General features: G+C 43.8%; 1 protein-coding gene and 1 long non-coding RNA gene across 4 annotated transcripts in view; one reads left to right on the top strand and one right to left on the bottom strand.

The window, feature by feature from the left end:
- KCNJ6 (potassium inwardly rectifying channel subfamily J member 6) overlaps positions 1 to 16,125 on the bottom strand; it is a 312,281-nt gene that overhangs the window by 97,715 nt on the left and 198,441 nt on the right. For both annotated transcript variants that reach the window (XM_003823940.6, XM_034948186.3), the window contains exon 3: positions 8,031 to 8,951. In XM_003823940.6, the coding sequence (XP_003823988.1) occupies positions 8,031 to 8,951 (921 nt within the window). The remainder of the gene's footprint in view (positions 1 to 8,030; positions 8,952 to 16,125) is intronic.
- LOC130541116 (uncharacterized) overlaps positions 8,947 to 16,125 on the top strand; it is a 30,027-nt gene continuing 22,848 nt past the window's right edge. The window contains exons 1-2 of one of the 2 annotated variants that reach the window (XR_010111104.1): positions 8,947 to 11,054; positions 13,576 to 13,887. This is a non-coding gene — a long non-coding RNA (uncharacterized LOC130541116). The remainder of the gene's footprint in view (positions 11,055 to 13,575; positions 13,888 to 16,125) is intronic. The other variant, XR_010111105.1, reaches the window with a different exon arrangement.

Raw genomic sequence — 16,125 nt, forward strand, 5'->3', positions numbered from 1 at the left:
AGGCTGTAACCAGCTGCTGCTGCCATGTAGTGCGAATGAGAAATAAACCACTGTTTTCAGCCTTTGGGGTTGTCTGTTACAGCAGCATAACTTAGCCAAAGCAGACTGATATAGTATCTATCATTCTTTCTATGTAAACAGAGAATAATGAAATTGGCTACATAGAAATTCACATTTACTGTCCACTTTGTTGAAGTATAGCTGTACTTTAAAGCAGATGTATCTATAAGAACTAACCATGAAAGTAAATATTATTTGGTTGAGTTAACAGCACAGAAATGCATTTTCTAAATTGGAACATCAGCTGATACCTCAGAATTCTTATGAAAAATCTAGGAGAGGAAATGGGAATATAGAAATCATATTGTTTTCAAATGTAAACGATTAGTCTTGTTCTCACTGAACAGTTGCCTCAGAAGACCTGGGAGTAATCTACATTCATGTCCACTTTTGGCAGAAATTGGAATGATGAGACGTTACTATCTATAGGAATGCAAAGTCCTTTCTGACTGAGTCCAGTGATTCTCATTAATTCAGATCCCATTGATTTGTCATTCATGGCAGGTAGCCGGGGCAGAGGCCAGGCTGGCTTTTACCCTTGCATTGTGCTTGTGCACTGTGTGGCTTGGTGCTCACAGGTTAACACTCGCTGTTTTGACTATTCAGAGTGGTTTTAGAGGGGAGTCATTTGTCATTCTATCACAGCACTAACTGCAAGTTCCCTGGGGACAATGAAGATGCTCGCTGGGACTGGGCCTCCCGACTGCCCGGCCTCCTGTCCCTGCAAAGCTTTACTCTTTCTTGTTTTTCGCCTGTGTGGTCTATAGAGGAAGAGATGATCTGCTCTAATGGAATTCAGAGGGTTGAAAGGTTACCCGTGAGTAGGTACCATTATTGTTCCCATTTTAGAGTTGAAGAAATGGAGACAGACAGAGGTTATGTAAGGCAGGGAAGGGAACAACTGTGGCTTGAACCCAGGATGGCCTGATGCTGTAAATGACACAAAGGGGCACAGATGAACTGAGCTATAGCCAGAGAGGTTAATTTGGAAAAAGAAGCTTACTAAGTAATTAATATAACAAACAAGGTTATAAGTGGGTGGGTGTGCCACTGTGGAGCAAGGGCATGATTGACTGAAGAAGCAGCACCTCAGGCTGCTTAGCTGTTTAGTAAGTGTGTGTGTGTGTATATGTGTGTGCATGTGTATCCATGTGTGTGTATGTGTATTTGTGTGTGCATGTGTATGCACGTGCGTGCATGTGTGTGTATACACGTATATGTATTTGTGTGTGCATGTGTGTGCATGTGTGTGCATGTGTGTATACCTGTGTGTATGTGTATTTGTGTTGCATGTGTGTATGTGTGTGTATTTACATGTGCATGTGTGTATACCTGTGTGTACATGTATTTGTGTGTGCATGTATTTACATGTGCACATGTATGCATGTGTGTATGTGTATGCATGTGTGTATATGTGTGTGCACATGTGTATGCATGTGTGTATGTGTGCATGTGTATATATGTGTCTATGTACTTGTGTGCATGTGTATGCATGTATGTGTGTGTGCATGTATGTATACGTGTGTATTTGTGTGTGCATGTGTATGCACGTGTATGTGTGTAGGAGTGTGTGTGTGTGGGGGGAGTATCTGTGCGTGTGTGTGTGTGAATAATTTACATAGCTTTCCCCAGTGATCCTCTTCTGGTCATTAGAAATTGTTGAGTAAAACTGCTTTGCTGGCAACCTGCTGTCCGCACTTGTATTACTGAATGCCCTAGGAAATAATAAAACTCTATTTGTTTAAGGATATGCTAATTAGAGACTTCACACGATTTGACATTCATCTCCTAATTTGGATGATGCTGTTCCTTTGGAAGATGAGTATTGACTTTAGAGTTTGGGTCTGAGCTAAATTTAGATGCTAGTCCAATTTTGTCCAATGGCTTTGAATTCCACATTGTATATACTGAGAGATCATCACTCACTTCTATTGAGCATCTAATTTAGTGGCTTCTTATGGCCCATTTGGAGAAGGAAGAACAATGGATTTTCTGGTATTGGTGAACAATGAACAATTTTTGCCTTTTTCAATCACAGTAATATACGGTGACCTTGACTCCTTGTCTTCTAAAGTATGGGAAATGTTTAGTGGAGTTATAATGCTAGGTTTCTTACAGTAGCCTGCCTTTTGGAAGGAGTGGTAGAAAAGTTAAGACTATGTGTGCACCATAGCATCCAAAATCCAATTGTTAAGACATTTGTTGAACCAGAACACAGTGTCCCCAAGCTGTGGAGGATTATAGAGAGTTTACCATATTTGGGGAGCAGTTGTCACCAGTTTTTACCCAGCCAGCCAATGATACTACTGGGATATATTATAATGAGATAGACATATTGGAAGGAAGCCCTGAATAAATGAGCTACACTTAATGCTCAAAAAGAAAGGAGAGCTGGATTTCTTGATTTACGGGTGGCAGATTTTGACCTAGGAAAAACATATTCATATGTCTTTAAATTGAAAAAAATCACTCCTTATAGAGATTGTCCAGGAAGATGCCTCTATGAAGAGTTTCACCCAAGTTCTTAGCATTTCAGAGCTCACCAATTAACTCTTTTCCCAGGCTGGGTGGTTGGGGTTATAACTCTTAAGATAAAAAATGGTAAAATTGGAGATAATGGCTTGGCAATGGAGGGATCAGCAGTAAATTATCAAAAGGAGAAAAATAAGATTTGAAAAATGTAGCGGCTATGAAATATCATTACTAGAAACAGTTTAAGAGCATGGTGATGCTTACCCTCAGCAGTCTTATCTTTTCAAAGGCTGCAATCTCATATTCTCCCCTGCTAGGGTAGATTGGCATTTTTGATTACAGTAAAGAAAAATGTGCTTGGAAATCAGACCTGACAGAACATCATGTTCTTCCAGGGGTATTTTTGTAGACAATGCTTATTTAATTTTGATTTCAGAATTGTTTTGTGGTACATCTCATTCTGATATATAGTTGTTTAAAATTCATGTCAATGTCTACGTAATTTAAAAATGAATTGATAACATTTGGAAACAGAAGAACCTTAAAGGAAAGGAAGAACTAATGGTGAGAGAAAAGAATTGAGGGCACATTAATACCAGTCATCTGCACATGAAATATCAGTTGTTGACTGGGCGCGGTGGCTCACACCTGTAATCCCAGCACTTTGGGAGGCCAAGGTGGGTGGATCACCTGAGGTGGGGAGTTCCAGACCAGCCTGACCAACACGGAGAAACCCCGTCTCTACTAAAAATACAAAATTAGCCGGGCGCGGTGGTGGTGCATGCCTGTACTCCCAGCTACTCAGGAGGCTGAGGCAGGAGAATCGTTTGAACCCAGGAGGCGGAGGTTGCAGTGAGCCAAGATCACGCCACTGCACTCCAGCCTGGGCAACGAGAGCAAAACCCTGTCTCAAAAAAAAAAAAAAAAAAGAAAAAAGAAAAGAAAAGAAAAGAAATATCAGGTGTCTTTTCTGGGTGCATTTCTCTGCCGAATCATCATGAATCAGCAGCACTCGTGGTGCAAAGGGCACTGAACACAGAGTGCCCGACAACACCATTGGTGGCTGTGGCTTTCAAGGTCCTGCCCTGCTAGTGGCTATTTGACCTTAGCCAAGTCACGGGTCTTGTTGAGGTTCCATTTCTTCATCTGTGAAATGGGCAAAGATTCCCTCCAACTCAAAAGTTTTATGATCTGTGGTGTGATTTATGTGACTAAAATTCTCTGCCTGGGAATAGCTATACTAGTGACAGAACTGAGCTTTTCTGTGGTAAAGGATGGGTGATGGGTTGCCTTCACCTATTTCCAGTGAACACTGGCTGTCCTCCTTGTTAACTCCCAGATGGCAACTTCCGATTAATTGGCCCTGCCTCCTTGTCTATAAAGTGTTCTCTGGTGTGTTTCATCCTCCACTCTCCCCAGTGTTCTATGCAGTATTTAAATCTTTCAGAAGTTATCTTCTTTAAGAAAAACTTATTGGAAAAAAAAAACAGATGGAAGAAGAAGTCATAGATTAAGAGGCTTACAAGATATCTCAACCAATCACCATGTGTTAACCTTATTTGTATCCTGATTCAAACAAGCTGATTGTAAATAGAAAAAACTGTGACATGTAAGAGACGATTGGAAGTTTGAACACTTGGTAGATGTTGGATCTTAATTCATTGGTCATTATTTTAGATGTCATAATGGTATGATAGCTATGTTTTTAAAAGAATCCTTATCTTTTAGGGGCACATACTGAAATATTTGCAGATGAAGATGATGTGATTCTGGTGGGCAGCCAATGAGTGGGGATACAGAGGAAGCAAGTTTGACCCTGAATTGATAATCACTGGAGCAGAATGAAGGGGACACAGAGGTTAGTGATACTACTGGGTCTGTTTTTGTGTAAGTCTGATAGGTTCCATCAAAAGAAGTGTAAAATAACCAAAAGGCTTAACGGGGACTCATCCTTGCCGGCACATTTGCCGAGGAGTGGGCAAGTGCTGCCTGTCGCAGTTGTATAATCGCTGGGGGTAAATGTGGAAGTTCGTCAATCAGCAAGGCCGTAGTGGGGGCTGACTGGCAGCAAGCCCAGCACTGCGTGGCTGTCATCTTGCCTCGAGGCCCATTTGCCCTCTATAAATAACAGTCTATATGAATGCTTTACTATTTTAACACACATGGGCCACAGCTGCTGAGCACGTTTGTTTACGTAGCTATGAAACCTTCTGTAAACACCACTATCTCAAAATCGCCCATGTGTCAGGAACATAAACGGCCCCCTTTAAAAATATATCTGCAGATGAGACACAGCCAACTCCTAGATGTCTGAGTGGCTGGTGTCAGAATTTTCCAGGGTTTGATTCATTTTCAAAAATAGAACCACATGACTGGAAGGTTCTTGAAAGGTCGCCTGGCATGTCCCTCCTGACTTCAGGCGGGACCAGGCCAAAGCCATTCACAAAGGACTCGGGGCTGTTCTGCGTGGGCGTGGGTCTGTCTTTTGTGCAGTCCCTTCAAGGCCATGAAAGGGGGGCTCGCTTCCAGCCTTCGAGGAGCCCACTTTCATTTTCTAAAAATGGAACCTGACCCTGCAATGCGGCTGGCATTGGAAGGCAGTGCATCCACAGAGCACCACTCGCCTGCACCGGGCCTGAGCTCCCAGCAGAGGGAAGGACCCAGGTGGCCTCCTGCGGGACAACTCCGGTCTCCGGAAAACACCACGCTGGGCTCATCCTGTGCCCAGGATGCCTGCTTCCTATCAGGGAAGAGGGCACCGCGTGAAGGTGGCCATGTGGGCCTTCCCTCCTCCCTGGAAGAGGCCTGCTCGTGGAGACCACTGAGCACAGCAGGTTAAGGTCAACTGCGACATTTTTGAAAGAAGTGATGAGCGCAGGGGAAGCTGTTTTGTGTCAGCTTGCTATTATCACGGCTCCTGATTTCCAGTCCAGCACTACAATGAATAATTAGATCCCTGTGAATTTGTTTTCCTCGAGTGTGCATTTGGTCCACATTTTTTTTTCCTGTGGTTTTGAGAGATTGAAGCATTTTTCTCCCCTAAGGGCCTGTTTAATGCCCATAAATCCTAATTGAGCTTTTCATTCACAAAGAAACAGTATCCTGCTGAAGCGTAAGAGATCAGCTGTGCTGGGGGTACTGAGTTTTACGATTCCCTTGAGGAAAAGACCAAGACACTTCCAGTTTCCAGACACCTCCAGAACTTTCTAGAAGCCCCGCCCCAGTCTAGAAATTAGAAAACTATTTTTTAAAAGAAAATGAGTAGCAGTTGCCTTTTCCCAGGGATGGGGTGAGCGTTTGGATTGATTTTGCTAGTAATTACTCAGATTTCTCTATGAAAGCTGTAGAAAGGCCATAGGGTGCTCAGAGGCAAGTATCACTGTTAATTACCAAGAAAACCATATTCCTCCCTTTGGAAAGGCTCACTCATTACCAGCTGTCATCAGAAAGCCAGGGCCTGCCCCAGGGAGAATTCTGACTCAGGGACATCACAAAGATAATTTGCTTATTCCAGATTCATTTATTTTACAGAGATTGGGCTCTGGTTTGAGGGAGCACAAAGCTTAACTCCCACAATTTAAAGCTCAGACTAGCATCAGTAACCAGAGGGTACGTCTCCAGTGGTTTTTGCTTCTTGAGCTTGGAGACACTGCCCTCTCTCATGTCCTCTTGGGGGAATTTATGGTGAAAAGGGAAAAGAAAAACTGCATCCTGAGTGGTCAGTTCATAGTGTCAGAGGCTGTAGCTCTGTGGCCGCTAGGGGGATCCAGAGTCCCTGTGCTCAGCTGAGGTTGGGGAAGTTTCTGGTCTGTAGGAAAGTGACAGCTCCCTGTTTGAATTATTTCTCTTTCCTCCCTCCTCCCCAGCCTCCCCTCCTCCTCTCTGTCTCCTCCCTTTCTCTTCCCTCCCTCCTCCCCTTCTCCCCCTCTCCTTTCTCTCCTCCCTCCTCCCTTCTATCTCCTTCCCTCCTCCCCTTTTCCCCCTTCCCTGCCTTCCCTTCTACTTCTCCCTTCTATCTCCCTTCCTCCTCCCCTCCTCTCCACCCAACTATTGCCGCACAAATGCACCCCCAAATCAGGCTCAAGGTACAGATAGTCCTGTTAACACCTGGAGCACTTATGTCTTATTTTGCAACAGTGACTTTTGTTATTCTTTAAAGCTACTTTCCGATTAGGTTCCTGTGCCTTTTGTTCTATGGAAAGGAGACCGCTCCTACCATTGAGCTCCATGCAAAGCCCTTTACTCACGTTTTCATTGTTTGCTGCATTTAAAAACCCTATAGCAAAAGTTTCACACCACCACCGTAAAAGAAATTTGTTAGAGGTTGTGACCTTGCCTGTTGGGTACAGGGAGGTAGAAACATAGGACCCATGGCTTTTCCCTAAAAGGGATCACAGGATTAAGTTACTTGTCGAAACATGGGACCCATGGCTTTTCCCTAAAAGGGATCACAGGATTAAGTTACTTGTCACAGGTTGATGAAGAACATGGGCCAGCCTGCTGGTCATGCAATTTCAGACAATATAAACCACCTGAATCTCAAGCTGAAGACTTAAAAGCATAAAAGGGCTGATGGTATCAGGAAAAAGGACCCCAAAGACACTATTACTACCTCAAAGAACAATAAAGGCCTTAATGAATTAGGGTTCTGGTTTATACTTTCCCCATGAGGCACTATGGTTATCTTGAGTCCTAGCTGATGGCTCTGTTTTGGGGGATGTTACATACAAACATGGGCAGAACCTGCTTTGCTGTTGGGATGTGTAACGTGCAAATTTCAGACATGAGCGAAGACGTCAGTAAAAACAGACCATTTTCTCTATTTCCTGAGCAGATCATCTTCCCTAAAACATCCCAATGATTAGCCATTAACAGCAGGAGGGCCGGCGGGATTAAGATGAATGGATCTTCAACTTTTTTCTTTTCTGCTAGAGTTATTTACTGTGTCTGCAGCTTTATACTTACTGGGAGCTCAGCAGGTTGAATGTGGAGAGATACTAGGCACTCACTTCATACAAAAGAAAAACCAATGCTATAGGCCTTATAAATGACTCTCAAAGAATGGGTGAAATTGCATTTTTATTAAAGCAGTTTGTCAGGCTTCCTTTGAAAGGCTTAACTTCCTCCTTCTAACTTGGTAACAAATAACCCCAAGTATTTAATTAAATTAGCAATGTTTTAAGGCCATTTAAAACATGCCTTAGAGACAGATCAGAATTTAATTTAGGTAAATATTTGGAGACTTAAAATATATTACATGGTGATTTTTCATTGTTCATTAATTTATTTTCCAAAGGGCTTTAAAAAACTAAATGGTTAGGCTTCTTGGTGGATATACTTCAGGTGAGACATGTAGGCATACTATGTCATGAAGCAAGGGGATGTTGTCAATATTGAGTGAGGTTCAGTATTCTAGATCTTGTAATAGATAAGAACATCAGGTCCAGTTTAAAATGAGCATCTATCCCACAGCCATCCCAGGATAGAACACATCTTACCTGTGGCTTCCACCATTCCTTCTAGGATGACCACAATTTCCAGTTCCTCTTTGGGCAGCTGGGCTTTGGAGATCTCCCAGAAAGGACTCTGTTGGTTAATTTCATGGCTAATGATCAGCGGTGACACCAGAAACAGACGGTCATCCCCCGTGTAATACCCTACATTGATATCTGTCTGGTTCAACGGGATGAACTCCCCCTCCGAGGTCTGTTTGGATTTGATCAACTTGGCTCTGATGGAAGCCTCCACAATGTGGGAATTCCTAAGGTCCCCTACCCGGAACATCAGGCACAGTTTCCCATCCCGCATGGAGATCACTGCATGGGTGGAAAAGACCAGGGTCTCTGCCCTCTTCTTGGGTTGAGAGATTTTTACAAACATGCATCCCACCATGAATGCATTGACAATGGACCCCAACACAGATTGGATTAAGAGAAGAATAATTCCCTCCGGGCATTTATCTGTGATGACCCGGTAGCCATAACCAATGGTGGTTTCTGTCTCTATTGAGAATAAAAAAGCAGAGACGAACCCGTTGAGGTTGGTAACACAAGGAGTCCAGGAGGGGTCCTCTATGTGGTCCATGTCTCCCCGTATGTATGCGATCAACCACCAGATCATTCCAAAAAAGAGCCAGGTCACTGTGTAAACCATGACAAAAATCAATAGGTTGAATCTCCACTTCAGGTCCACTAAGGTGGTGAAGATATCGGTCAGGTAGCGATAGGTCTCCCTCACGTTGCCGTGATGAACATTGCACTTTCCGTCTTTCCTCACGTACCTCTGGATTTTCCTTTTGGTCCGGTCTCGGCTGATGTGTCTTGGCAGGTCATCCCTGGCCTGCTTAGGCAACTTTGGCTGGTGAATGGCCACTGGGCTTTCGACGTCCTGATCCATGGAGTCGCCCTCCAGGACGTTAGCTGGTGGTTTGGAGAAAAGAAAAGAAACACTGAATGAAAGGCTGGCTCTTTGAGGACAATGGAACGGCACACTTTGTATGGGCTGGTGAAACCAAATACCATTTGTGTAGCTATAAACAAAGTAGACAAAGCCATTTTTATTCCACACCATCTGGATAGGCCTCTAGTTGACTTGGACTTCTGTGCTCTTCGATCTAGTTTGTGTAAGTACTTCACCATCCTGCCCACCAGGACGGAGCTTATTGCTGCAAAATTGTGTCCCTGCCAGCAGGTTCTACTGAGTCAGCTCTCACAGAGGGATGCCTCCCAACTCTGAGACACTGTGGCATGGGAGAGGCAGTAAGCTCTGATGAAGGAGTCCTCTTTAGATTCAGACAGGCTTAGCTCTACTACTTAGCAACTCTTAGTGGGCTCTTGGCCATGATATCTATTATGGACTGTATCGTGTCCTCACCAAATCCATATGGGGCTTGAGCCCCAACCCCTAAGGTGACAGTATTTGGAGATAAGGCCTTTAAGGAGATAGTTAAAGGTTATATGAGGCCATAGGGTTGGGGCTCCAATCTAATAGGACTGGTATCCTTATGCGAAGAGGGAGAGACACCAGGGGTGCACAGAAACAGAGGAAAAGCCATATGAGACACAGGGAGATGGTGGCCATCTGCAAGCCAAGGAGCGAGGGCTCCCAGAAACTAACCCTGCCAACACCTTGATCTTGAACTCCAGCCTCCAGAACGATGAGAAAATGAATGTCCATTGTTTAAGCCACCCAGTCTGTGATATTCTATTATGGCAGCCTGAACTGACTTACAACACACTATCCAAATTCGTGAGCCTCAGTTTCCTCATTTACAAAATGATCATGATACCCAATTCACAGTGTTGTTATAAGGTTAAACAAAACCATGTATGTGATCTGTGCCTGCATGTAACAGACTTGCAATCAGTATTTTTTTGTAATAAATTGTTCCCTTGTCACTTTCCTTATGTTTAGGGCAAGAATCTTGAACAAGCTCTTTGAACTATTGGCCAAATTTCAGGGTTTAAAAAACATTTCTGGTTTTTGTCGGTAAGTATGCATGCATTGTACTTTAATGGTTGATTCAATGCCAAGGTAAGTAAAAAAGGGTGGGGAAATGTTCTCTCTGTCTGTGTGCTTACATATTTGATTTGGTTTCTACCTCCTCAACATTCAACATCTGTAATTTTAGCTTGTGGTTATTTTTTTTCTTTTAAAAAAGTTAAATTTTTTTTTTTTTTTTTTAGAGGTAGGGTCTTGCTCTGTCACCCAGGCTAGAGTATAGTGGCACCATCATAGCTCTCTGCAGCGTTGATCTCCTGGGTTCAAGTGATCCTCCCACCTCAGCCTCCTGAGTAGGCACAGGAGGCTCAGGCTTATGCCACTATGCCTGGCCAATTATTTTATTTTCATGGAGACGGGGGTCTCACTATGTTGCTCAGACTGGTCTTGAACTCCTGGTCTCAAGCCATCCTCACACCTTGGCCTCCCAAAATGCTGGGATTACAAGCATGAGGCACCATGTCTAGTTATGTTGTTTCTTATGGCTTTCATGATTAATGCACTGGTTCACTCATTAGTTAATAATGCATTAGGAAAGCTCTCCTAAAACTTGAGTGCAGGGGAATTTTGTAACCGATTTCTGCTGTTTAAAAGCATATAATCCACTTATGAAATTATTTATTTGGCCAATAATACTAAAGTCTTCTAAAAGTTTGGTAAGAAATTTCTTCCTCCAGACTTAAATTCTGTGTCGTTTGACTCTGCCATGTGCTTCCTTTATGGACACTCTGTTTTTAATCTTGGTTAAAGGACAAATGTCATCTGTCCACAAACCATCATTTATCTGAATAAGAACATAGCCGGAGATGGGATTTGAGTGCCACCAACCTAACTTATGAGTTAACCTTGCTCATGGATGATCAGTTGCCTTAAAAATCAATCTCCTGGATCTGTTTTTGTGTTTCAGCCTCAGGAAGAGACAGCATCTGTTCTGCAGAGCCTACTCTCTAGTCTGACAGCTTTGACTTTTAGATGATCGCCCTCAGTAGTCCTTCATTGAAAATAAGAAAAGTCATTCATTTGTAAGAAAATTTGCTTTTTTCCCTTTCTTAGAACAAATACCAGGATAGGTGTTGATGGGAGGCTGTTGAGGTTGGGAGGGCTGAAGGTACGGTGGGTGTGTGGATGGAGGTAGAGGCCATGTCCGGCTCACTGGAGGTGGGGTGGGTGTATGGATGGAGGCAGAGGCCATATCCTTCTCACTGCAGGTGGGTTGGGATGTGTGGATCGAGGGCAGGGGCCATGTCTGGCTCACTGGAGGTGGGTTGGGATGTGCAGAGGGAGGCAGAGGCCATGTCCTTCTCACTGGAGTTAGGGTGGGTGTGTGGAGGGAGGCAGGGGCCAGGTCCTGCTCACTGGAGGTGGGATGGGATGTGTGGAGGGAGGCAGGGGCCATGTCCTGCTCACTGGAGATGGGGTGGGTGTATGAATGGAGGCAGGGGCCATGTCCTGCTCACTGGAGGTGGGTTGGGATGTATGGATCGAGGGCAGGGGCCATGTCCTGCTCACTGGAGGTGGGGTGGGATGTGTGGCGGGAGGCAGAGGCCATGTCCTGCTCACTGGAGGTGGGTTGGGATGTGTGGAGGGAGGCAGGGGCCATGTCCTGCTCACTGGAGGTGGGTTGGGATGTATGGATCGAGGGCAGGGGCCATGTCCTGCTCACTGGAGGTGGGTTGGGATGTGTGGCGGGAGGCAGAGGCCATGTCTTTCTCACTGCCGCTACCCCCTACATGGCAGGGTGTTCTTGTCCTTGAATGGTCAACTCTGAGCTCTCACTGCTAATTTTGTGCTGAGTGGAAGTCTCTAAATATGACTTTATATGGAACGGTGTCTGGGCTCAAACTGTGCCTGGCTGGGGAGACCTTGTCTGCAGAGCCCTGCGAAGGGTCCAGCAGGCCTGGTATATATCCCATCTTGACTGCTGGGAGGCCGCCCAGCTGTGCAAAGCCACCCTAAGCTCTTGTCTTTCTGAGTCCTTAAGTGGAAGAAGAGGGTTTGTCAAATTAGCTGATTCTCAAGTCTTCAGTGATATATCATACTTAAAAAATGTTACAAAGGAAATTTATTCCTGCCTCCCCTCCATCTCCAATTTGTAGGCTTTATCCCTTTTCTGACTAAACTGCAAACCCCCAGCTCCAGGCAATTGTCCTGACCTGGAAGAACCTGTTTTGAAAGGTTAATGAATGAGTAGTGATCAGTGCTCTGGAAAGTCTGGGGGGATATCTGTTACTCCCCTAAAATCCAGTTCCTCCCAGGGCTGGACCACATTTCCCATCCTCTTTGCATTGAGGGTTGGCCATGGTGATTGAGTCTTGGCCCATCTGGAGTTGAGTGTGTCTTCCTGGGCCATTGTCCTAAATAGTGGATGTGCCCCCTCCTTATGCCTTTGCCCCTTCTGTGGGGGACAATGAAGTCAAGAGGTGAAGGAGCCTGGATCCTGAGTCATGGTTGGAGAGCTGCTATCTGTCTAGAAACCAGAAAAGCAATGATTGTGTTTGACCCATTATATATTTTGCGTCTGTTTTCAAATTAAGCCTTATCTCTAATGTTGTGGGCAGAAATATATGACACCTATAAGCAGATAGAAGAGTGGTCAGGGGGAATGCTTGTGGGAAAGAGCAAAGACAGAGAAAAGAAAGCCGAAGATGAATGTCTGGGTTTAGTGTTTGTAATGAATTAGTCTGGGGTTAATTAAATGCTTGTGTTTGTTATTAGGGGAAGAAATGTAATGCAATGCTACTTCATTACCTTTAAAAACCAACAAAAAGTAAACACTGCATATTCTCATAGGTGGGAACTGAACAATGAGAACACTTGGATGCAGGGCGGGGAACATCACACACCGGTGCCTGTTAGGGGGTGGGGGATTAGGGGAGGGATAGTATTAGGAGAAATACCTAATGTAAATGACAAGTTGAAGGGTGCAGCACACCAACATGGCACATGTATACCTATGTAACAAACCTGCACGTTGTGCACATGTACCCTAGAACTTAAAGTATAATAATAATAAAAAAATACAGTAACAATGGTAAACAAAAAAACAACAAAAATTTCAAAACAAAGAGAAAAAGCCAAACCTCCCCGGTAGTGTGTTTGGAAGGTGGCTCCGGTGGGTCCCTCACAGGTGAGGCCGTGGGTGCAGGCCAGGTGCATCCATGGGGAGATGGGGAGGGAAGGCTTGGCCTTGCATCATGGCAGCTGGCATCATGGCAGCTGGTGGGATGAACAGGCATGGAGTTGAGAGAAATAAAAAAAGCCAAGGAAATCTGAGAGTTCTGGGAGAGAAGAGATGAAGGCGGAGCCCCGAGGGGCCAGGAGGAGGGGAGGGTGTGGGGCATGGGGTGGGTGAGAGCAAAAGAGAGGCCAGAGCCTCAGGGCTGTGTCCAGAGTCATCACAGGGAATGGGGATAGGGAGAGAGGGCGAGTCCAGGTCTGAGCAGGGAGCGGCGTCTCAGCACTCACTGGCATGCATGCAGATGTTGCAGGGTAAATATAGAAGGAAATGGTGATCATATTTTGTGACATTTCTTTCTTTCTCAGAATCCCAGGTGTGAATTTGAGCGGGGGATCTGAATCGCATCTCCAGGAGCATTTTGAGCTGCTCCGTAGGGCAAGTTGCAGCTGTGGTTGGGAGAGCAGACATTTCTCCCATGTTACTGCACAGCTGATGACACAGGCAACTTCTTACCACCAAGGATAATGTAGAGGGGGTACACCCTCTGTTAACCATGAAATGCTGCACAAATGTGCAAAGGGACCCAAAGAATGGCGCTGAGAACTTTGATGATTTACCTGACTTTGAGAGCAGCTTTTCAGGATTTTGGCTCACAGTAAATGTGGGCCTGTGTGAAGGTCAGTTTTTCTCCTCCTCTCTTTTGTTTCTTTCTCCTTCTCTTTTAGAAAAATTATCAATTTACATGGAACTAGCTAAGGTACAAAATAGCCTCATGTTGAAATTTAATCTGAAAGAAATAATAATTAATGACAGAGCCACAGCTGGGCGGAGCCTTGTCCTCGAATCAGTGGGATTGTGTTGTTGCATTTCAGGTACAGCTCTTGTTGCAGGGAAGCCTCCCCTGGTGGCCCTGGTCTGTAGTAGATGTTTCTTACATTTCAAGTTGTATATGAATTTTGCAGGTGAAACTTCCAGTATCCAAGAAAACATACAAAAAGTACTTTGAGACTTTTTAATGTCATGGGGAAAACCTAGTTGAGAAAAACAGGATAGATCTCTAATGTACCTGCAAAGTCAAAGATTGGAAGGAAATACACCAGATGTGAATGTTAATAGGGCAATTTTGGGTGGGGGGTTCATGGGTACTTCTTTTAATTTTCTTGTTAAACATTTTTGAAATTTTCTAGAGTACATTTATATTACTTTTATAATTAAAAAAACAAATTGCCAAACAACACATCGAGACACTCTTGATACCTGATTTAAGAAATGTATCACACAAAGAGCTAAATAATGATAAAGCACTTGATCTGAAGGTATCCCATCCCATATAGCTGACAATTTAGAAACTGAGACATTTGCTTGACCTGAATCCAAGAAAATCGTAACTAAACCCTACAGGGTCCTTATTGGGGGTGTGAATTAGAAGGAAGAGTGAGAATGTATGCAAGTTTGAGGCAACTATCCCTGTAACTGTCCAGGGGACCTTGAAAGAGGAGGGTGTCCAGGAGGCCTGGGGGCTGGGGGCGCTGTCACGGTGAGCTAAGGAGAAAGGGACAGATGTCATCTTTCTCTTGGGTTTAACCAAGTGTCAGTTGTTTGGGCAGTGCCCTTAGTGACACAGAAGTGTGGTTTCTTCCTCATCAAAAATCACCCCCAACCCACAGAATGGGAGAAAACATTTTCTAGTCATACATCTGATAAGGGACTGGGATCCAGAATATATAAAGAACTCTTACACCTTAACAAAATATAAACAACCCATTCAGAAATGGGCAAAGGACTTGAATAGACATCTCTCCAAAGAAGATATCCAAATGGCCAATAAACAAATGAAAAGATATTCTTCATTACTAGTCATTAGAAAAATGCAAATCAAAGCCATAATGAGATACCACTTCATATCTATTAGATGGTTATTATTTTTAAAAAAGAAAATAGCAAGTGTTGGCGGGATGTAGAGAAATTGGAATGCTGGTATATCACTGGTGGGAGTGTAAAACAGTGCAGCTGCTATGAAAAACAGTATGTTAGTCCCTCAAAAAGTTAAACATAGAATTACCATGTAATCCAGCAATTGCACTTCTAGGAAACCCAAAGGGATTGAAAGCAGGGACTCAAACAGATACTTGCACACCAGTGTTCATACTAGCATTATCCACAGCAGTGAAAAGGTGAATACAACTGTTGCGTCAAGAAATGAATGGCTAAACAAAATGTGGTATGTACATACAATGGATTATTACTCAGCCTTAAAAAGGAAGGAGATTCTGATATATGCTACAACATGGGTGAACCTTGAAGACATTATTTAAATGAAATAAACCAGACACAAAAGGACATATATATGGAAGGAAATTCTGATACAGGCTACAACATGGCCTCATTGGAAACACATTTCTGCTGGTTGGAAGTAAGTTAAAACAATTTGGAAACAGAGATCGGAGAAAGGGGCACTGGGGAGGGTATCAGCAATATTACATTTAAATTTGTCTTGGGTGTAGAGCAGGATGGGTTAGCCCAAGGTAATGGTGAGTATGTACTTGCTTCCTGATGGACGAAGACTGGGATGGTGGGGGCATCTGAAAAGCAAGCACAGGAAGTCCTAGCCAGAGCAATCAGGCAAGGGAAAGAAATAAAAGACATCCAAATAGGAAGAGAAGAAGTAAAATGATCTCTCTTTGCTGATAATATGATTCTATACCTAAAAAATACGAAAGACTCTGCCAAAAGGCTCCTGGAACTGATAACTTCGGTAGAGTTTCAGGATGCAAAAATCAATGTACGAAAATCAGTGTCATTTCTGTACACTAATAATGTTCAAGCTGACAGCTGAATCAAGAATAAAATCCCACTTATAATAGCCACACAAAAATAAAACACCTAGGAATATATCTAACCAAGGAGGTGAATGA

The sequence above is a fragment of the Pan paniscus genome, chromosome 22, assembly GCF_029289425.2.
Source record: "Pan paniscus chromosome 22, NHGRI_mPanPan1-v2.0_pri, whole genome shotgun sequence".
Lineage (NCBI taxonomy): Eukaryota > Metazoa > Chordata > Mammalia > Primates > Hominidae > Pan > Pan paniscus.